This window comes from Acanthopagrus latus, chromosome 24 (assembly GCF_904848185.1).
Source record: "Acanthopagrus latus isolate v.2019 chromosome 24, fAcaLat1.1, whole genome shotgun sequence".
Taxonomy (NCBI): Eukaryota; Metazoa; Chordata; class Actinopteri; order Spariformes; family Sparidae; genus Acanthopagrus; species Acanthopagrus latus.
This window is the reverse complement of record NC_051062.1, coordinates 6,590,168-6,612,576: the sequence shown is the minus strand read 5'-3', so window position 1 is coordinate 6,612,576 and position 22,409 is coordinate 6,590,168. Positions and strand designations below refer to the sequence as shown.

General features: G+C 39.3%; 1 protein-coding gene across 15 annotated transcripts in view; it reads right to left on the bottom strand.

Annotated features, from left to right (window-relative positions):
* The window catches only part of LOC119015471 (gamma-aminobutyric acid receptor subunit alpha-5-like), a 184,128-nt gene that overhangs the window by 9,827 nt on the left and 151,892 nt on the right, over positions 1-22,409 (bottom strand). For 13 of the 15 annotated variants that reach the window (XM_037091463.1, XM_037091462.1, XM_037091466.1 and 10 more), the window contains 2 exons: positions 15,388-15,525; positions 7,291-7,443 (listed from right to left, as the gene is read on the bottom strand). In XM_037091463.1, the coding sequence (XP_036947358.1) occupies positions 7,291-7,443; positions 15,388-15,525 (291 nt within the window). Of the gene's footprint in view, positions 1-64; positions 580-6,479; positions 6,543-7,290; positions 7,444-15,387; positions 15,526-22,409 lie in introns of those variants that run through there. The other 2 variants (XM_037091470.1, XM_037091471.1) reach the window with 2 other exon arrangements.

The following is a 22,409-nucleotide window of genomic DNA, read 5'->3' as shown; positions in this document are numbered from 1 at the left end:
GCTCAAATCCCAGTGCACGGTATACTGTGTCATCTGTATAAATCAGCAAGTGCAGTGACACTACTGTTTTTCTTTGTATTTTTTTATTTATTCATTTATTTTATCACAAGCTACCACCGACGGCTCACAGTTTGGGCTGCTATTTCAAATCAAGGTCACAAGTTTTCTTTGTACAGTTTAATTCATTCTGAGGGAATTGTTGCCACATGATGCCATAGCAACTGGGTGATTCCTGTCTGTGCAGGGTGATCTAAACAACACCAAGTCTCACATCTACAGAAAACAAGCCTTCGCACACAAGTGAGAGAAGCGGTACATATGCCTGCTTAAAGCAAATATGCTCTGACATTCTCATAATGTTGATGGTGCGATCACAGCAAGAGGAAAGAACAGACTCTTTGTTTTCTAAATGCAAGTAAACTTACAAAATATTAGCTGAAATGTATATCACATGGTCACACATGTGTAGTGGTGAAGGTGTTTTTCCACAGTGTGTTAACAAATATCAGATGGTGACTTTTGTTGTGTGTCCAGAGGTAAACCAGGTGGAACAGCCCACAGCTCGTGTGCATACAGCATCTATAAATAGAGTACCAGCTAAGGATCAGTGGCCAGGTCACAAGATCTGTAAAGACCAGTGTTTTTATATCAGCTGATAAGCCAGGACACTGAATATTTGGTTAGTCAGTAGTAAAGCTGCAATTTGTAACATGAATGAATGCAGCATTCAGTATTTATGGACGTCATTTTGCCACACATACAGGTCTGGTGTCATTCCAATTGAAGCATGTAAATAGCCGGCTACCTTTTACATTTTTGTTTGTGGACACACGTTGTTAAAGGTTTAACCATTTTGTTGGCCACAGAACATTTCTGGAGCTTCACAGAAAAAAGCTGTACAAAGACATTTTTTGGGTTATTTATTTATTTATTTTTACATTTTTTGTCTACTTTAAATCTCCTTCAGTTTAGGCGAATGCTGAAACACTGTTTTGCTGTAAAAGTGTTTTGTGGACTACAAGTTATGTAAGGTTCTGTTAAAAGTTTCAGCATGAAATCAGCTAAAAGGTGCTGAAGTCATTTTGATTTGGCTGACAAAATGTGATTTCCACAGATCCCTCAATACATCTGTTTGACCTGAATGCAATTCTTGTGAATAATGTTTAATCTTAGTTAAGAAAAAGTTTACCAAAACACTGATGTATATCAGATTTGCTTGAATAGAAGACTAATTTAACCATGTAAGCAGCAAACATGGATAAAAAATGTATGAATTTTAGCTTTGAGACCTTCCGTCCCATTAACCCAGAGTGCCATTTCTGTCTGTTCCATAATCTGTGAATGAGACTTACAAAGAGATCATAGCAGCCCTCAAAATAACAGTGAATATACTGTACATGTTCTGACTAAGTAGGCTAATGTGTACTTGAAATTATGCAGTGAGAACAGTTGAAGTGGAATCAAAGTGTCTATGACTTGCAAAAGTGAAGGCGTTGTTGTTTTGAGCTGCAGATTTTCCACCACGTCCACACAGACTCAAAGGCAGTGTGCATGTGAGCTGACAGTCTCCTCAGCAAAAGCTTGTTTGTTTATGGTAATTATGCCGATGTTTTCCAATTAATGTGCGAATGATTGAGGTTAAAATGCTACACATGGCAACTTCAATCTAATCTGATTAAAGGTGTTTCATGCACAATGTAGAAGCCTTGACCTAAAGCCACATCTCCCATGCATGTAATCAGAAGGCTCGACTTGAGTCGACTCTATGAACTCACTGATTGCACAGACACGTCCATGACCATTCGGCTAACTTCATTTTATGCTGTTGGAAGTGATGACTGCTCCCATTTGACCACTGTTCACATTGTTAGTGCACAGATCATCCAATTTTAAATCCCTCCATCTCCTTGCAGCACAGTTTGAAGGACCGATGTCTCTCTACTATCACCTATCTTTAACTCGCCGCCTTCTTAGCAGAGTTCCCAGGAGGAACGTTGTCAGCTCTTACACCAAAGCTGACATATCACCATTGACAAGCGTTTGTGTGAATGACGGCTCTCACAGGGAAAACCTTGGGTGTCTGAATTTTGCCTCTTTTTTTCCCCATCACACCCCTATCAGGAGAAAATAAGCTTCTTTTGTTGCCAGTGCTCGCTGCTAGCCAGGGCCCAATATTTGAGTGGAATAAATACTCACCAAATAGGGTGTTGTTTGGGAATTGGAGCAATTTCTCTGGTTTAAAATAGTTCCAGTCCAAACTGACTGTACTCCAAAGAAAAACAACAGAAAGGTATGTTCCGGTAAATGCCCCAAAAAACAATTTAATGTTCAAGCAGCCCTGTGCTGCTTTTAGTTGGATGTAAATCATAAAATAATGTGACGGAGAGGTAATTCAAACTTTGAATTTTAATATTTACGAGGTTATATATTATAAATATATTAATGTAAATATTAATGAGGTAATTATACACACTCAAACTACAATATCTATTTTCCACAAGTGAAAAAACAAGCTGTTCTCAGAGGAAAATAAGGTGCCCAGAACACTGTTTGATGCTAGAAAGGTGGCAGGGTCCGCCGCATATAAACAAAGTAAAACAGTATGAAATTGTGCTGTCATTTAAGGTCAGTATGATAATTCTGTTTATTTAGTTTGTTTAGGCATTAAAATAAATAAATAAAGTACACAGTGAAGATCTTTCTCTTCTGATTAAAATTTCTTCCCCAAAACTACATCGTGCTCTTTTCAAAGTCAAATCATTTCAGTCTAATTGCCACAGTCAGTGATTTATCTCACAGGGCAAAGTACATATTGTGCAGTGTAGACATCAACTATTCCATCAAAGTAGCAGTTGACCAAAAAATATCTTATGTACAACTAAAAATGCTGAACCATAGCACTGACTGCTTGTTTTGCTCATGATATGCCTTGTGTCATGGAAAGCTGCATTCTGATTGGACCAAGCTGGAGATACTGTTTAACTGCAGTAACAAACACAAGTCTTTCCTTCTCTACGTACCTAAATTACGATTTTAAGATGTCATATTGTAGAAAATTACTGTTAAATGTGTGTTCATTGACAGCTAAAGCTGATTTTAGAAGGTCATCTCAAAAACTCTGAAGCTCACTATGATGCATTATGATGTCACTCATTACTGCCAAAATCTCAGATGAACGATTGATCTGCAAGGATGCAGTGTCAACTTATGATTTTGATGGATGATAATTCTGTGAAACCCGGAGCGTAGTGTCATTCAAGAGCTCAACTTTTGTTGCTGTAAAATTCAAACCCCTGCCCTAAACCATCTTCAAAGTACTGATAAATTTCATAACCTTGGTCAAATGAAAATCAACACTGATACCGCTTACTTAGTATCAATTTTCTCAAGGTCACACTAGCAACACTAAACAGTGGCCACAATACAACAATACAGTCTGAGAGTAGTCACTCTGTCACCGAGCTTCCAGAACCAACTATTTCGCAGTAGAGTTTTAATTTGCCACCTCAGGAGATTGTTTCTTTGATAGACTACAATGACTGGTTAAAAAAAAAGAAAATCCTGATGACTGCAGTGCCACCAGATATCATCCTCTTTTCTTCCACACATTCGTCGTCCTTGTCCAAAACCTAACCTAATGTCACAGAGACAAGGAGCTCCACAAACCCGAACAGTGCTGTCTGACTGATGTCACAGGAGGTTATTTATCACCTCAAAAATATCAGCATTGCTGGATTTAAATGAGCTCGTCCTTTCAGTGAACTTGTGTGACACTAATATTCTACAAACTGCAGTGCAACAATCCCCTTTTACCCTCTCCAGCTCTACATTCTCGACTTTTGCCCTGGGGTGGGTTTAATTCCCATCAACAGCCCCCCGTATCTCTGTCAAGATCCATCAGTGTTATGAGATCGAGGTCTAAAGGGAACCAACCTGAGCTCAGCTCTCTCTCACTTCAACCCTGCTGCTTTTCCAAACATTCTGCTACTGAAAGAATAGCGGGTGAGTGACAGCTCTTTGGAAATACCACCTGGAACATGTTAGCAGCTTGTCAAGGCTCGAGGGGTGAGGTTGGGTGGGGGCAGTGGCATCACCTGCCTTTTTCTTGGACTTCAACCTCACGGCTATCTGACTGATCCTCCTCCCTCCTCCTGACATTTCTGCATGCCAGAGGCCTTCACTTTGCTTTACACTCCCTCTCCTGTGCCCAGTTTTTCTTCCTCTTATCTCTCTTCACCCCTTTCAGCCTTGGGATCAAGTTTCAGGCTGAGCTGAAAACAGGGGCGATGCACCGGAGAAGAAAGGCTAAATGACTTTCAATTATTGAGCCAAATGTGGATGTTTATCAGGACAGGGACAGCTTTCTTCTCTGTGCAACCTGTTGTCTGAGGATGATCACAAGCCTTTCACTGCCTTTGGTAATGTATCACACCACCTCCCACATACTGTAAGCCTTGACTGCGCTTGGTTGCTGTCTGCGCCAGGCAGACAGACAGGTTGTCGGAGTGATGGGGAGACAGATGGGCACACACACATTGGGAGCAGTGTGATAACACATTAAATAACAGCCACAGTAGGAAGGTGAAACTGGGAGAGATAGCAGCGGCTATAACTGTGATGTAATGAGCGTAAATATTTCCTAGTGTTAAAAAAAAAGTCTGTTACAGCCCAGCCACATTAATATGAAGTAAATCCTCTCCAATATATCTTCATCTGCTAGCTACGAGGTGTTTGGTTGATAAAAAATCTAACTGATCAGCTTTAGGTAGAGAGCATGAAAGCAGCAGTCTTTCAGCACAAATCTGCAGCTTCTACAAACACGTTTCTTAACACACTCTGAAAATAAACCTTTGTGTTCGCGTCTCTCTTGATCTAGTCTGCTTCACACTGCTCTGATGTTCCACCGTCACAGCGTCGACTTTCATCGACCCAACAGCAAAACGTACACTGTGCAGAATATACACTCAACACAATGTCTTATTATGATTAGCTTTCATTAACAGCACAAGTGGAACAACTCCATTTGGCCCAGCAAATGCTCCAGTAAGAAGGCTAGCTTGTTTTGAATATGATATAACATGAGATCGACATGAGATCAACTTTATTGTTCAACTATCAGTGCAGTTTTTCCTTCGGGCTTGATAAGGAATAGGGACGGACAGAGCTCCACTATAACTTCTTTATTACCACAGAGACGCTTCAGATGACCTTCTGTGATATTGGCTGACTGGCAACCTGATGAAGGGCAGCAGGGACTGAGTGGAATTAAAGTCCTTCACAGCTGTGAGTGCTGCCTCAATGTGGGCATCAGGTTGGGTTCTCGGGTCAAGTGAAGAAATTAAGAAATTTCAGTAACTGAAAATAATTACAACCAAACTGCAAGTGAGCAAGGCACGAAAGCACAACTAGTCTGATGAAGGTGAACCAGCAATAGACAGTTTATTTCTTTAACTTGTCATCTTAAATTTAATACTGATCGCCCAGTGTTATGGCAGTAGAAAAATGGCACCATCAACACACACACACACACATATACAAACACACACACACACACACACACACACACATATACATATATTGGGCTTGCTTTCATTATTCTATTCAGTCTGTCAGCAGGCTGGACGTTTATTCAAAGGCACCCTGGGTTAAATGTATGAATATGTGGTCTGCTCTGTTTTTGAAATCGGTACAAAGTTTTAACTTTGTCCAGCTGAGCTGTTGAAACAGCACTTATTCAGCTGATTTTTGAGAGTGAGAAGTTAAAAGATGCTGCTATATACACCAGAATAAGTTTAAGACAGTGTTTCAACATTTCAGAGATTTTAGTTTTAGTTTTTTTTGTTTCTTTAACAACAAACAGTTGGCAGTTGTAAACGCAACAATACTGGAACCTCGGGATTTTTCAGGCAATGAAAAACCGATATTTTTGACAGCAAGTTGGGACATCTCTATCTGCGTTTGTGGTGACAAAACCGGGTATTTTAAAGCAAAACTTTACCTTTTTCTAAGCTTAACTACAGACATGAAACGTTTCAATACATCTGAGGTTTGCAGGAATATATATGGCCAACATTTGTTCGTTTAGGGTCCCATGTGGGACTGTTGTTTTTTCAGGAACTAGAATGTTTTTGATGATTTGGAGCCGTGTCAGAGTTTAACCTTCCCCTTTACTCTCCTATCAATCTATTTACCTTAAGAGTTGAACCTGTTCACACACAGTCTGTTTGCCATGAAGGACGCCCTCCAGGGTTGGGAGAACGTCATACTGTTTGACAATTTCATATATACTGTATTCTGTATCATCTTGCTCCAGCCCTTCTGGAAACACAATGAATTCTTATTAATTAACTTTTTTTGACCTACATGTTTTAAATGTTGTATTCCTAGTTAATATTTCCATGTATACACTTATTTTTTTTTTAGATATATAATATCCTCTACAGTGTTTCATCATGGTCATTACATCGTAGGACACTTACCTTAAATTCCACCTTAAATGGGACCATCAGCACAACATCATCATCCACAGGAAAGCAAATGAGCTAATAGTAGGCATGCAGTGGGGGAGGAAAATAATTCAAAAGAATTGTCAACTCATGCAAAGGAAAAACAAGATCAGCGCTGCAATAAAGGATGAAAAAGAAACAAGCAACACTGATGGGACATAAATTCCAAAAATGGCTTAATGCTTAAAGCTGAAGTTACGGTGAAACATGCTGACACACAGTGTGACACATGCACACACACCGAGATACACAAAAGCTTTTTCTTCATTTGTTGCCTTCTTTCACTCAACAATAATGTTGAGGGATGTGCGAGCATTCCTGTAATATGATTGCTTTTGCCAGTAATAACTACTGCACACAGACTGAGTAATACTATTGCTGTTACCAATCAAGAAAGAGATTATTGCTTTTGCTATCAAGCTGTCGAAATCTCAGATTGATCGGGAATGATCAAAAAGCCTTTAAATCCTGCCACATCATCTGAACCATTTTCCTCATGTGAGACACACACAGCAGCAAGGTTTATATTATCTGGTGAAGGTATTCCCATCATCTCGATTAAAGCAAATGGATGACAATATATTGGACACCAACATTTTTTCCTTCTGCTGATCATTCACAGAAGAGATGGGAGTTATCTGCCAATTTGGTGGGTGTAACAGAAAAGCAGTATTTAATCAAAAGCCTTACAACAGCTGACTGCTCTCAAGGAGGATTAAGTTATAAAAGCCATTTGAAATGAAGTAATGTTTCCAGCAGGGCTATGCGTGGTGTAGTTTTGTACCCAGGGCCGTCCGGGCAGGTGTGGCGTCGCTCTTGATCCAGAAGGAGACCCAGGAGAGGACCACGGTCAGGATACAGGGGATGTAGGTCTGGATGGTGAAGTAGCCCATCCGTCTGCTGAGGTCAAAGTAGACGGTCATCACCACGTAGTCACCTGTTGAGAGAAGGAGAAAATGGAGAATAAAAACTGTCACTATAAAGGCAAAAAATATGTACATAAATCAGACTGCAATAAAGTGACATCCCTACATTAACTACCCAATTAAATGTGGAATGTGCAACAGTTTAGCTTGACAAAGACGTCTATGTGTTGCTCTGAAAAGATACACTGGTGATATGCTGCCCCTATCTGCTTGGAGTATGAATTCAAAGTGACCAATTCTTATGTACTGCATCTTAACTATTTGCATATTCACACACTAAGCTTAAGATATACCAGTTAAGTATCATCGTCTTTCGGAGCACCTTGTCATCTTACTATTTAGCTATAAATACAGCCTCGCATCCTGCAGGCTATTAGGTAAGTTGCTCTACTTGAGATAATGTTCTTCTAGCTTAGAATAACGCTGTATTATGAAGTTGCATCATATTTGCAAGGTCACCCTGCTAATTTGTAAGTTAAACTTTCCTATCCACCCATAAACAACAGTCCATCATCCCCAAGGATCTGAAGCAGCACACTGGCTCATGAGTAAATAAAGAGGTCTGATATGTAGCTGGAGGCTACATCACGCTGGGCTCTTAACTTGGTCATCAAGACAAAGGCTAGAACCAAACTGTACTGCAACGGTCAATCAGTAGAGTTTAGAAGAAGGCAGATCTCCGTTAACTCCGTTATCATCTCGTGCAAGTTTCATGTCTATCGGGGAATTCATCTTTGTTTAACTACAACTACCAGTACGTGTTAGTTTGAATAAAAACTACTAAAATAACTGATCATAATAGTAATAACAATTGTGTAATTATATATACAGTGTGAAAATCTCATGTCTTTGCTTCGACACATAGCAACAGCCAGGAGCTGGGGAATGACCCCTGGGGAATGCCACACAAATAATGTGCTATTTTCTGTCCATGAAAATATTCTGACTGAAAACATTATACAGAGATTTCAGTCCAGTTTTCAAATGTGAGTGTCTGAAGTGTCTAAAGCTCTTCTAACATCTGAGGTTTTCTGTGACTTTAATTAAGACACTTTCTGTGCTGTGAAGAGCTGATAAACTTCAGGGAAACTTGTCAAAGTTGTTATTATTGGTCTTACTGGACATCAGAAGTCTTCAGTTCCCTCTCTGATAGTTTAGAATTTGCTTTATAATTGCTTAAAGTATGATAATCCGGATCAAATGGGAAAGCTGACAGACGGAGAGAAAAAAGACAAGGACAGAAGGAGACAGGAAAGGGAGGAGATAACTGGAAAATACAGAGGTGAATAAAAGAGAAACTACAAGGGACGAAAAACTTAATGGAGCCATGAAACCAGAGAAAGGAACTTTCCTCTTACTTGAGCAACTTTACAACAGCACTGTCAGTGTGGGGACAAGAAAAATGAAAAGCATGACATAAGTTATTCTTCTGCCTCTTTAATGGTCCAAATACAGTAAGATGCTCGTTATTGCGAGCGTTAATGACAGCCGCAGGTAGACATTGAGCTACAACACTCTGAATAAAAGCTATTGTTCTGTAACCTTGGCAAAGTTCTATGCCTCAGAAGAGCATTAGTTTAAATATTACTGATGAATGCTGTTTGATAATCTGCTGCCGCATTTCCATGAAAAGGATGTCGGATTGAATAAAACATCTGTTGAAAAGGACCTTCTGTCCTCCGCTTGCAGCTGAATCTCACCTCATACTCCACATAGAACTGAAATAATCACTTAAATCGCCAGGTGCGGTGAATAAAGAGCATGGTGTCTCGGTGACACTGGTGCAGAGGAGTGTTTATCACAGATGCAAATGTGTACAAGAGCAGAACACGTAACAATTATCTGCACAGGTATTGGTACACTGGAATTATAGAGAAAAACTGTGATGTGAATTCAGAGATGATGAGGTGGATGTGAAATGTAAGGAGAAACGTAACCGAAGAATAAAGCTTTATATGGTTAATGGTTATGGTTAATTTTAAATTACTGGCAATAATAATAATTTCATCATTCTGTCACATTAGCAATCTTTTCATTAGATCCTGAATTGCAAAGCACTTTGCAAAGTATGTTTCATTATGAGCTCTACAGATGAATCACTGATTGAACAATGCTTGAAATATCACTGCCATGATGGTTCACAGGTACAGGTGTGGGTGCTTTATGCAGCCAGAGTCATAATGGTCATGTGCAATAACAGCTGTTCTGATGTTGATTAAACACAGTTGGTTAAACAGCATTGCACTTAATACAGTGGTAGAGCAAGCACAATCATCTTTTCTTCATCTATTTATGCATAATTGTGTAAATGAAGCTTGTGCATGTGAATGAGATCTACAGAACAGAATCAGGCGTACGTAGAGCTTTAGAATCTGACAAAAAAAAAAAATGATTCTCTACAGAGTTTTATGCATCTGGCTGCAGATGCTGAGAGGAGAAAGCAGGCAGGCTCTGCTTCTTTTGTGACCTCGCAGTTGACTCACTTATCATATGAATCATGTATATGGGGAAAATGCATAACCAGCTCACCTTTGTTCATTGTAAATATTCAGAACTGGAGTACCGTGAATGTATGTGCACAGGTGCCTCCTCAACCTAAGCATTTGCCGATCTACAGGATTAAGATCGCGAGGTTTGCCGCGGGAACGGCAGCTGTAAAAAAAAAAAAGAAAAGAAAAAAGAAAGAAAAAAAAAAAAGGCCCCACTGTGCCCCATTAAAACGCTGACCACAGAGCACTGTAAGCGAGTGAACTGCAGGGCCCAAAATATACAAACAGCAGCCAGCAGTTTCAGTTAAAATCCCACAGAAAGTGAGTGATGCAAGCTGAGCTGATTTAAGATTTTGCAGGTGAAGGATAACTCTTACTTACAGAGCAGATTCACGCTGACATCCTCTCACAATTAGTAGAGACACTAAGGCACTAAGGAAGGCTTTGAGGCAGCTTATCTTGTTATCTTAATGCAGAGCTAAAAGGATATATAGTGCAATTAATCACATTTCACTCATATAAAGTCGGTTCTCTATATCCTTTGGCAGTCAATGCAAAAATGCAATTAAAAAAGACCAAAAAAACCCATAAATAAAGAATGTATATGTAATCAGATCTTGTACTAAAGAGAATATGTTGACTGTATTTTATAAGGACTATTGCAGATAACCTTGTTAATTTTTTCCAAAGCAGCTTTACAATAAAGTCAGTCTTAATCACATCACAGTAGGCTCATAAAAGCATTTTGCTATTGCATCAAGATAAAACTGTCTGATTTTATGAACCCGTTTATGTCTGAGATAGAATGCTTCCTCAAGTAATCCATTTGGTCAAATAAATGAAACAAAAAACAAGTCAATTTTATATACCAATAGGGGTAAATAAAACAATTCATTGCCGCTTGAATTATTCTCTACTTCCGCCCTCTCAACACTGCACAGCTGTAGATGCAGCCATCGATAGACACAGTTCACTTCCACTCTTCTGCTGACAGAATGTGTAATTTGACAGTTTAATGCATGGAAGATAGGCGTCATTTTGCAAAGTTGTTCTTGCAAATGTTGTAGGATTATACTGTTTAGCTTGCATTAATGACTGTACTGCAGCAGCTGAAACATACATTCCCAGATGGACCATCTACAGATTTGTGCATACACACACAGCATGGCGACTTCTGTGGACTGTAGCAAACATCCCCTCTGTTTGCATTCTGTTAGGACAGTAAAAAGTCCTCTGTTTACACACTCCTGCAGAATACTTATTAGCCAAGTTGCCCGCTTCACACTCAGACTTTGTCATGACATACCGTCAGGTCTACTCTCTATTTGGAAGCCGTAAGGAAAATCCGCGGAAAAGCCGTTTTATGACTGAGCTCAAGACGACTCAGCTGACATGTTGTTATTGTGGCTTTGTCACTAAACTGAAGCACAATTGCAGAGATGCTCAGAAAACAACACGTATTTGAGTGCTTTACTTTTCCTCTACAAAGTTTGGAAATCTTTCCACACTTTCTTTATATATTATTTTGTAAACTAATGTATCCATGTGGGATGGTTATTTATGGGCATTAATGTCAGACAGCTCAAGCTCAGTTCGTGACATATTTGAGAATATAATGTGGATTTAGATAATTTGTGTACACGGGCATAAACTTTCCACACTCAGTGCAACTGTCAAATGGAAAATTGGTGTAAATATCTAAAAATCCTTCATATTAAATTTCATGACTGTTTCACAAACTGATGTTTTATTTATCTTTCCCTAACCCAAACCAAAGTGAATCCTACAGACTTTGTGACTACAGTGATTATGTTTTGTTACGTGACGGCAGCATGTTCAGTTATACTGTTTTGAAATGTTTGTTACATTATGTTTGTTTCTTTAAAGGTTCACCATCAATTAAAAAGATTTTTCCTGTTACCTGCTATTTATCTTTCTTGATTGTTTTGGTGTGAGTCGCTGTGTTTTGGGGAGATCGGTCACAGACATGACTTCTCTTGATACAATGGAACTAGATCATACTTGGGTTGTGGTGCTCCACTAAAATACATAAGAAAAACTTTTCCCAGAAATCATGACCTGGTTACTCAAGATGATCCACTGTCCTTGTTGTGAGCAGTTTAACTATTCCATTTCTACCAAACAATAGCTGCCTTCTTGAAAAGCCCGGTCTGCTCTGATTGGTCACTTCTCACAGGCCTAAGCAGGCATCGTCCACAGTGTTTCTGGAGGTGTGGCTGAGAAGAGTAACTGTAACACTGTGACATCACGTCCTTATAGATGTCCTGGATTTATAGTCAGTTTCTGAATATGGGCTGTGTCCATTTCTGGATTGAGTGTTTTAACACATTTACATGTTTACATCACACCGAGACTTAATTTTAAATTTAAAAAAAAAAAAAAAAAATCAGAAATCTCACAGACTTTGATCACCACAACCAAGACCCAACTCATTCCATTATATCTGAAAATAGTTCAGGGTTTCACTCCACTATCCTGTTCAGTGGTAGAATATAAAGAACCGTCACTCGATGCTTTTTCACTGCATGCCTGTCCATGTGTCTTCCACATGCCATAATTCTTTCATCTCGTGATTTCCAGCTTTGACTTTAATATGATCTGTGGTTGGCTGTGTGTTAGTGAGCCCAGTCAGAGGACGTGTGAACGCTCTCATACATCAAGCAGAGAAGAACAAATGGAATATCAGTATTGTTATCCATGGTGCAATGAGAGGACAAGGCATGGCACTGTCAGCAATTTCATGACCGTTTCTTCACAGATAGGCATTTGAAACAGTTCTATAGTGGACATGTAAAAGAGAAAATTGTCAGCAATTCTGCGATGTATCTGCACAAAAAAGACATAATAGAAGCTTTTGGGGGAATTTGTGTGGGATAGCAGAACAAAGCACTGAAGTGTTTTGGATTCCGCATCGGGGCCTTTTCAAGAGGACGCTGCTGAATTGATAACGACGGTGGATTTGCGGCGGAGGTCCCCAGTGGCACTGTGGCCGGGGATCTGTCCACTCTGTCCTCATTAAAACAGCCCCATACCTCATGTGTTTATGAGGGATGAAGGATAAAGCGGAGAGAGGGACCCGGAGAGGAAGAGAAACGCAGCACTTTCGAAGTTTGTCATCATGTAAATTAATGATAGGTATTTTTAGCCGGGGATCTAATCATCATGCGTGTGGAGATGGAGCTCCGGCAAGTGAAACAGGAAAAAAGAAAACGAGGTAATAAATGAGAAAACGGCTAATTTTCTTGAACAGCATGAGGTAGATGTGTAGGTTTGCCGTTGTCTTTTGAGCATCTCAGCAGAAAATTAGTTTGGCTGTGTTTTGACGCTACAGCGGGAGTCCAGGAAAACATATAATTTATAAAGCCATCAATGTGTCTCGGGATGAAAGAGCTCATCAGTCACCTGTTTTTTGTTTTTTCGTGATCAGAAACAAGCACACAATGGCAGCTTCTCATCAGACATAAACAGGATGCTTGATCAGTATTCCGAATGGGCGCTACAGTTAAACAGATGATAGAATTTGTTAACAGCTTCAGTTTAAAGGAGGGATGTATTTGATTTAACTATGTAAGAACCCTGCAGACATGTTTTAAGATGTACATAAATACTGTACTGTTTGATTCCCACATAAAAGTACTTTTATCTTGCTAAAATCCTTGAACTGACATCTACTTTACATTGCTCACGTAAAAAAAAAATCCTGAGCCTACAATTTTGCAAATATTGTCATTTGAGGAGTTTCACTTCTCCACTGTTGATGTCTCCCACTTGCTTGAACAGTCCAATCTCAGTGTTTGCAGTAATGTAAAATGCCAACATTTTATTGTGTGCTGAGAATATGTAATCTGTAATATATGTGGAAACTTAAAGCCTCCAACTCACAAAGCATAGATGTGTTCATGTGTTCACTTCCTACAATGACATCACGTTACATGAGGGATATTTCAGACGATCGGAAAAACCTTCCAGTCAACAAAACCTGATATTATTGATGTGACTTAAGGACGTGTATGGCAACAGAACCTGGTAAGCCAAAACATGATCTTTTTGTTAACCTAGCCTAACCAGACCACTGTCACAACAAAATGAATTGAAGGCTAACATTCAGCATATCCATGGTTTTGCAGAAATGTACATTTATTCTGCCAGTTGGGCTGTTTTGGTGAATACTGGCAGAGGATCGAAGTAGATGGACTGTAAAAACAACCACACAAAAAACAAAAAAGACAAAACCACCAAATACAGCTCATCTCCATGCAAGCTGCATGTAATTTGATAAATTACCTCCAGTGATGTCACTCAGTGACTAAGTTGCATTGTGGGTAAGGTAGAGTATGAGTCCAACAGTGTTATAGAAGTGCAATGCTAGACCAGTGGACTGCTTTTCAAAGCTTGGCACCTACATTACCAACAACACAACTTAGCCACTGAGTGACATCACTGGAGGCTATTTATCAGATTACATGCAACTTCCTCTGGAGCCACAAAAGACTTGATACTACTTTTTATTTACATTAACACTTTAATGTGCAACATTGGTGGATTTGCCCTTTAATTTATCCCTCTCCCACTCATGCAGAGTACACCTATTCCTCGACTATTCATAAGCGGTGCTTCAGCTCTTAGAAAGCTGAGTGAGGTCACATTATGCAAACCTGTGCATCTTTTTCCAAAGACAAAAGACCATATGGCACAAATGTGCGGTCATAAATAAACAAGGTTAAACAGGGCCAACAATCATTGCCGTATGCTCGCTCTTCGTCTCCCTCATTTGTGATTCTTCGCTTATTAAGCCATTCAAATCTGTCTTTATCTTCAGAGGTCACGTGACAGCATTAAAAATGTATTAGGAGCTTGTCCACCCCGCGCAGCCAGTTGTGGGTATAATTACTGGCACCTGTTGGAGTGACAATATTTCTCCAGCTGCCTCGCAAACAACAAACTTAAATTAAATCATCAAGGAAGACAAGGCCTAATAACCACGCTGAGAGCATGGGAAGAGAGAGGGAAAAGGAGTGAATAATTAAACTTCCTTTTTAATCTTTAATCTTGGTGATTAATGTCAGTGGAAAAACCTATTTGCCCTTACACCCGAGGGGAATACTTATGAGGTTCGAGCTTGTAGTTATATGATTACATTTATGGGCATGGTGCTAATGTTAACCTGTGCAAGGCTTTGGGCGCAGACATACTCAAGTTATATTTTGAACCCCGCTGAACAGCATGAAAGACTCCTGCCACTTCAAGCTGCGAGTCTGCAGCCGAAAAAGCCGACCTCTGACCTCCGCTGGGGGGAGGGTGAAGTGAAAAAAAAGAAAAGAGTTTCTTTGTCGAGATCCATTTTATATAATCATCAGTAGTGAGGGCATGAAATGCACCTTTTTGTCATGTTTTTTTTAATGACTGAACTGCCAGAGTTGACCTTTTCTTGACCTCCTTTCTTACCTGCTGTCGTCGTGAGCACGTCTGTGGTGTTCCTGAGTCCCATGAAATCAAACTGGTAAAGCCTCCAGTATTTCTGGTCTGAAGTCGCCACGGAGTTGTACGCCCACTTGTATATGATCTCGTCTCGCGGGTAGCCGTCTAGAAACCACAGAGAGAGAGAGAGTTTAGTGTGCAGAAAGGATGAAAAAGAGCAAAGATGGAGATAAAAGTTGAAGATATGGAATGCAGGAAAGATTAATGCAGCAATGCAGTTTTTATGGTATGCATGATTTATACCTGATTTATACAAATTTATACAGGGAGTTTTCATTGGCAATTCAGTGGACTGCAGACCAAGTGAGCAATTACTGTTAACTTGTTTGCTTGGAATCTGCTGTAGTGCACCCATGTTGATGAAATATCCACTCTCCCATGTAATTCAATGTATTATTTCATTTTAAAATCTTAATTTCAGCGGAATGATTTCACCTCTAGTCAATTGGTCTCAAGCACACTCTTGAATCAGATGAAACTGTAATGGTCTGTCTGCTTTATTGCAGGGTACTGTGGACTTGGGTGAGCAAAGGCAAGTGTTCACGAGTAAATGGCTTGACTCTCATTTGAATCAGATCAGAATCCAAAATACTTTATTGAATTGAATGTAACAGCTGCTCCTTTTAGTATAGAAATATCAAACTGTAGATATAAACCAGATTTAAACAGAGAAAGTGTGACAAGGATAGTACAAATGAATATACTTTATAGTGTTAAATTAAAGGCTGTGCATCATCCATAGAGCAAATGTATTGTAAGCTATTTAAAACACGTGTGTTAAAACCATTTAGGAGTACCTTCCATGCTTTAGAGTTTCTATTCCACTTGATAAAATGGAAACCACCCAACTATGGCATATTGGCCAACTAGTTTGCAACATGCAAAGAAGAAGCTGCAGTTCCCATTCCATGTTACTGTAACTTCACGTTATATCAACTTCTGTTGTGGTGTGTGAGACACATTACAGAAAGGAGGGGTCCAAGTGGCAAGCTCTGGAGCTGAAAAATGAAGCCAACTGAAGTGCGAGAAACAGCAGCTCCTTGAGTGGCCACTTGAGCTAAAAAAAAAAGAAAGCCAATCCCAACAGAGCACCATGTTATACTTATAACTCTGTTATAGTATCCCCATGACGATGAAATAGCCACCCCCCCATGTATTTCAATGTATTGTTCAGTCTTAAAATCTTAATTATGGTGGAATTGTATGCAAGTCAATTTGTGTCAATTAAGTTCTTGAATCAAATAAAATTGCAATGGTCTGTCTGCGTTATTGCAAGGTACTGTGATCTTGGGTGAGAAAAGGCAAGTCGTCTTTGCAGGAAAATGGTTTGACTTAGTCATCTAAATGGATATGCTTTACAGTGTAAAATTATAGGCTACGCACCTTCCATATACCTCTGTGACAAGACTATTCTTAAACATCTGACGTGTCAAAGTGCCACAGAGTAGGCAAGTGATGCTTACAAGGAGAATGATAGTGTTCTGATCCTGGACATGTTTGCATTAAATCTGGAGGATTTCAGGAGCGGATCCTGTCTGGGTGAAGCAGTGATACACAAGCCTGAGAAGGCAACCAAGAAGTTGAATTTCCATGAGGGCTAATGCATGTACATCAACAACAACGTCTCCATGTAAGAATAAAAAAAAAAGATGCTGAGCTAGTTTGATGAGTTGAAGCAATCTTTAAGAAAAATGAGTGACAGAAATAATGAGCAAGTGGGGAGCCTTGTTGTGCCCTGTAGTGGGAACCAGACTAATTATGTAAATAGTCTCATTTAGAGGATAGCCATCTATAACCAAGAAGAGCTATCATAAAACCATAATGCAAGAGAGGTGTTTTTTTCCTCACACTAATATAGATGGCAAACATTATTGCCATCATATTTCTCTTGGTGTGTTTGTACAATTATCTTTACTGCAAACACTATTACCATTGTGTTACCAGTGTAGCTTCATAGCTACAAAGTGTTTGTCATATTTCATGCCTTAAAAGCCCCCTGAAGCAACATGTTCTTACACGGCGTTATAAATTACACTCTTCTGCAGCCTTGGCTTTAATATCCTCCCTGTCTATCCTCCAAGAAAAGGAGACGTGGGATGTCTGCTTCTGCCGTATTACTGTAAACAAAGTCCAGAGTGATGTGGGGATATCTGCCGGTAAAAACACTATCATGTGAGTAGAGGAAAGAGAGATTTAAAGCCAATTTTACATGTAGATTCACCTCGCTTATTGTGTAAGGAAGTAGGCCTATAAACTATGAGAGCAGCTATTGAGTGCTGCAGTAATGAGTCCTTACGAAATAAATGAGTCTTTTTGTGCCTCCGGTTTTCTTGTCCGAAGTCAATGTTTTTCTTTTATGGGTTGTTTGGTTGCCTGAAATGAGGACAATGGTCTATACATGCCCACAAGATTTTCATGTTTTTGTAGCACAACATAAAATACTGCAGTATATACCCAACTTGTGAATTTTAGAGCATTTATTCATCTCAAAAATGAGCCTTTATCTATAGAGGTTTATCTATTCAGCAGTCTGACTTTAGTTGCAAACTATTCTACCTCTAATTATCCAACTTGCAGACTGATACATTTATAGTAAAGTTTAGAAAGGAGTTTAGCAATGGTGACAAAGTCATGTGACCACGATCCAGTTTGTTTATAGCCCAAGATTCGCTTTTTACTTTATGATTGCATTGCATGGTTTGACTAATGCTGAGATGAGATTATTTCTGAAATGGATCTTGGATGGATCTTTCTTGCACCCATATGGATCTCCATCCATATGGGTGCAAGAAGACATGTGTTTAATGTTGCATTTCTGATACTTGCTTGAATAGAGTACAGTATGCTTTGGAAAGATAACCCTTCATGAGGTGCCAAACCAGCCAACTCAAAGCGCTCTCTTTTTTCCATTTATTGCAAAGCAGTGACTCTTTTGTATAGCTCTACCTGTACAGAAGGTCAGCAACAGTTTATTTCCAGCGTCAGCTGCTGTGGGAATATGTTTAAACTCGAAGCGTTCAGCATTATTTCCCTTGTTCTTAACACTCACACCCAAAAGTTTAACACAAGTCCATTTTTAGATGAGGTTTTCAAAATCAACTTCGGATGATTGACCATTCAAGGACCCCTGTGGTGGCGTTTCAAATAATGTAGTGAGCCCTGTGGCAGTCATGATGGAGGTCCTCCGCTCTTTTGGGCACGAGTGACTTCAAACTGCTGATTACATCTTTAAATGTATGATTGCCTGTTTCAACAGCACTGAGATTTAGATACTTCTGCTTAAAAAAGGGAAGTAATCATTTTGCAAACACATCTGATTGGGCTTGCATATTATGTATTTTAAGATTTGTAGTCATGCTCGGATTTAGGGATGGGAATGTCATTCAGCTAGTTGGCCCTACAGACTTAAGAAGCTCTGCAGCTTTTCATCTAGTGCCCAGTGTTTTTCAACTGTTTTAAATGGAAAGTAGCGCAGGTCTGATCAGATATGGCCATAGTAAGTCACATGCTGATTTGCATATCTATGATGTCACAATGTAAGCTAGCTTTGTCATTAACTATTTTTTCTCAAGCTCAATTACAACATGCATTTAAAACTACATTCAATTTCAACTTTCTCTGAAGGTTGCATGACAGCCGCTTGGTCTTGTTTTATTATATTATGATTTTCAGTTTAAAGTTTACATTTTAGGTTTTTGCAGACCACAAATACATTTAATTTGTATGATTCTGAACATTTCTACAAAACGTGTCATACAACGTTAAGATTACATGTGGCGTGACACCTAGGCCAGACAGCTGCCATGCAAGAGACCATTGTTCAGCTGACACTGACAAGGATGTTTTAGCGACTCTCAGGACATTTTGCAGCCAAAACCAAAATATGTATAACAAGACAATGGGTCATTTTTAAACTATGATAGTAAACCAAAACCAAATATGCTATTTTAAACCAGAACATGATCTTCCTAACCCTAACCAAGTGGTTTCTGTGCCCAGAGCTGACCTAACATCAAGCACAGCACTGTCACAACAGAAAACTAAAATTAGAGACATAAAGAAATGTAATGACAATGCATGGTTTTGCATTCTGTATTTGTCTAGAGAACAAAGGCATGTAGTTTGGACTGTAACTGTCAGCAGATTGACAGGAGAAAAATGCATCTGACCCTCAATCATGGTCAGCCTTTAGTGACGCAAAAGGCATTGCTCACACACAATGGTATTTGAAGTAGAAATGTTAAGGATGTGATTGCAGCCATGCCTGCGATTTGGATAACTGCATGAGTCCCAAGTGCCTGTAATGATAGATAAGTCTTCTGTACTCAGCTCACCAGTTATCAGAGAACTTTTTGTCTAATGTATCATACAGTGAATAAACTCAAAAGACAGCTACAGCAGCTTAAAAGCTCCTGTTTCACAAGAGCCAGGACAAAAATTCAAAACATGTTTGGTGTCAGGTTAACTGCATAATGCCTGTCAGTAACATGTCTGCATTCAAGAAAAAAATCAGAAGTGCATTCATCATGTTGATATGGTTCTATCCCAATGAATTAAAGTGATTGCAGCCAATTGATTTACAGCTAATTGGACTCATGATGAAGAGACAGAACATTTTAAAAGTGTTGTTCATTAGGCTTCTGCGGTACCATAATGCATTACCGGCTACACGCCTTGAGTGGTGAGAGAGGTTGATAGCAGGGTTTGCTGCAGCACATGAGACAGGATTTCCTCAGTGGACGTTGACGAAAAGCGAGGGCAAAATGTGACTTCATTATCAGATATCCTGATGTACAATGACGGCTGGCAAAAAAGAGAGAGACGACCCTGAGGGAAACACTTCCTTCAGTTATTTAACAAGCTTCTTTGGCATGCTGTGATGTGAAGACTGATGGTAAAGGTTTTCTTTAGAACCTCTAATTAGATGATTAGCTCAGGAGAGCCATATGGAAAATCTGACGAGCACCTTTACATTTTCCAAAGGAGTTGAGTCAGAATTGGACATCTTCTGCTGTCTCCAAAAATAAGACATGTTCATAACATAAAACACTCTAGATAAAAACAGACACAGACCAGATGTCATGAAGGTATTGTTATTTCTATCAAGAGGCCTCTGCTCTGCTCAGAGTGGTAATTAAACCTCTTTAACTCGTCCAACTTTCAACTCACTTTCAGTAACATTTCCAAATATTGTTCCTTAATTATCGAGGAATGTTGCTCTGACCAGAAAATCCTGAATAAAGCAGTTATTTGAGATTTAAATGGGGGATTCAGCAGATGCACTTTAAATGTATTCCAAAGACAGTCTCATTTGGCAAAAAAACAGACATTTGCTGCTTGCATTTATATTCCTTAGAAATGTATAATACCATTACTTTTACTGAGAGGCTGAATCTAAAACAAACACTGTGAAATTATGCAGCGAATTTTATCTACATATGTCACAACATATATGAAACTTTAACGGTTCAAGTCAGTGTTTTTGAAGACCTGAGCTGCTAATCTGTTACAGACAGGGAACATGTCCATTCACATGGTCATCAACAGAAGAGAAAAAAGGGTTATTACTGCAAATCCTTTCACTGAGAGCTGAGACATAATGGAAACCCATTTGCAGTCAATAGCTTTTTTCACTATGTGCACTACTATGACATCCAGCCTCATCGCACTACGAACGAATCGTACATGTGCTCGAAAATAGTCAATTGATTATCTGGACTCAATGCTGCGAAGAGGTTTAATAACGGCCTGTGGCACATAATGACCTTTCATACTGAATCAAATGTGATTTGGTGCCTTTTAGGTGGCGAGTAACTTCATAAGTAACTGGTTAATGGAATAATAAACACTTTCAGGACAGGCCAGCATAAGCCATGAAAAAGGTTGTGTTACTGCAGCCATCACATCATTTTCTCCAGAAAAATGGAGGACGAGTGTTACAGCTGGTAACTGTTTGGTCTCATGTGATGTGTTTTTTAGAAAATGTGAAGGAAGAAAGGGAATGTATACATAATATCTGCGGCAGTTGATTACAGCAATCTAAAAAGTCATCCTAGATGAAATGTCTGAGAAATGCAGGTGTAAATCTGCAGCACTGTTTTATCGGACACATGGAGGGTAAAGGACTATTGACTATGGAAGGGGAGAAAGAGAGAGGAACACTAATTAAACGACATGTTACAAGTTACCTTATTGGAGCAGCTCGGCACAAGGAGCCAGCAGTGTGTAATTCTTAAATGATTCGGCTTTCTGTTTCCTGCCTACTTACCCTCACTGTTAATGGCTCATAGAAGCTCAGTCCAGTGTAATATGATTAAGGATGCAACTAATAGTTCTATGTTTGCAGAACTAATCAAGTCAAAGGTGTTTACCGAGACAAATCTCCCACTGATTTTTAATGACATCTTCAATCATTGATCTGGTTCCTGTAATATGAACACATGCTTTGAGTTTCAAACAAGGTTTCTCTTAAACTTCTCTATCAAGATGTTTTGTTGTATGTTCAAACCCAGAGAAATACGGCAGTTATTCAAGGTAAGGCGTGTTTCATTTGGGCGCTTATGATATAATCTTCTGATTGTTAGAGAGTGAGGGAGTAAGTCAGCGAGTGTGACCAACGTGAATAAAACTGGTTGTTTAACACTGAGGACAGCAACTCCCATGATCCCACACTGCTTAATCTTTTCTTTTGCATGTGCATGCCTTTCCCACACATAAAATGCAGTTAATGAAGAAAGAATGTGCTGTGAAAATGTGTGTTGACAGGTACATGTGCGGTTGATATAAATAGCCATAGCTGTGCGTATTGCCAGCGCGTAGTGTTCTGATATTGTTGGAAACCCTCAACCCATCAGCTGCTTTTCTTATTTGACCTTGTATTATTCTTATGGTTTCTTATAGTTGAAAAAAATACATATGTGGTTATTGTATAGGATGAATTTTTGAATTTCCCCTGTAAATTACCAAGAATGGCTAAACTGGCACATTTA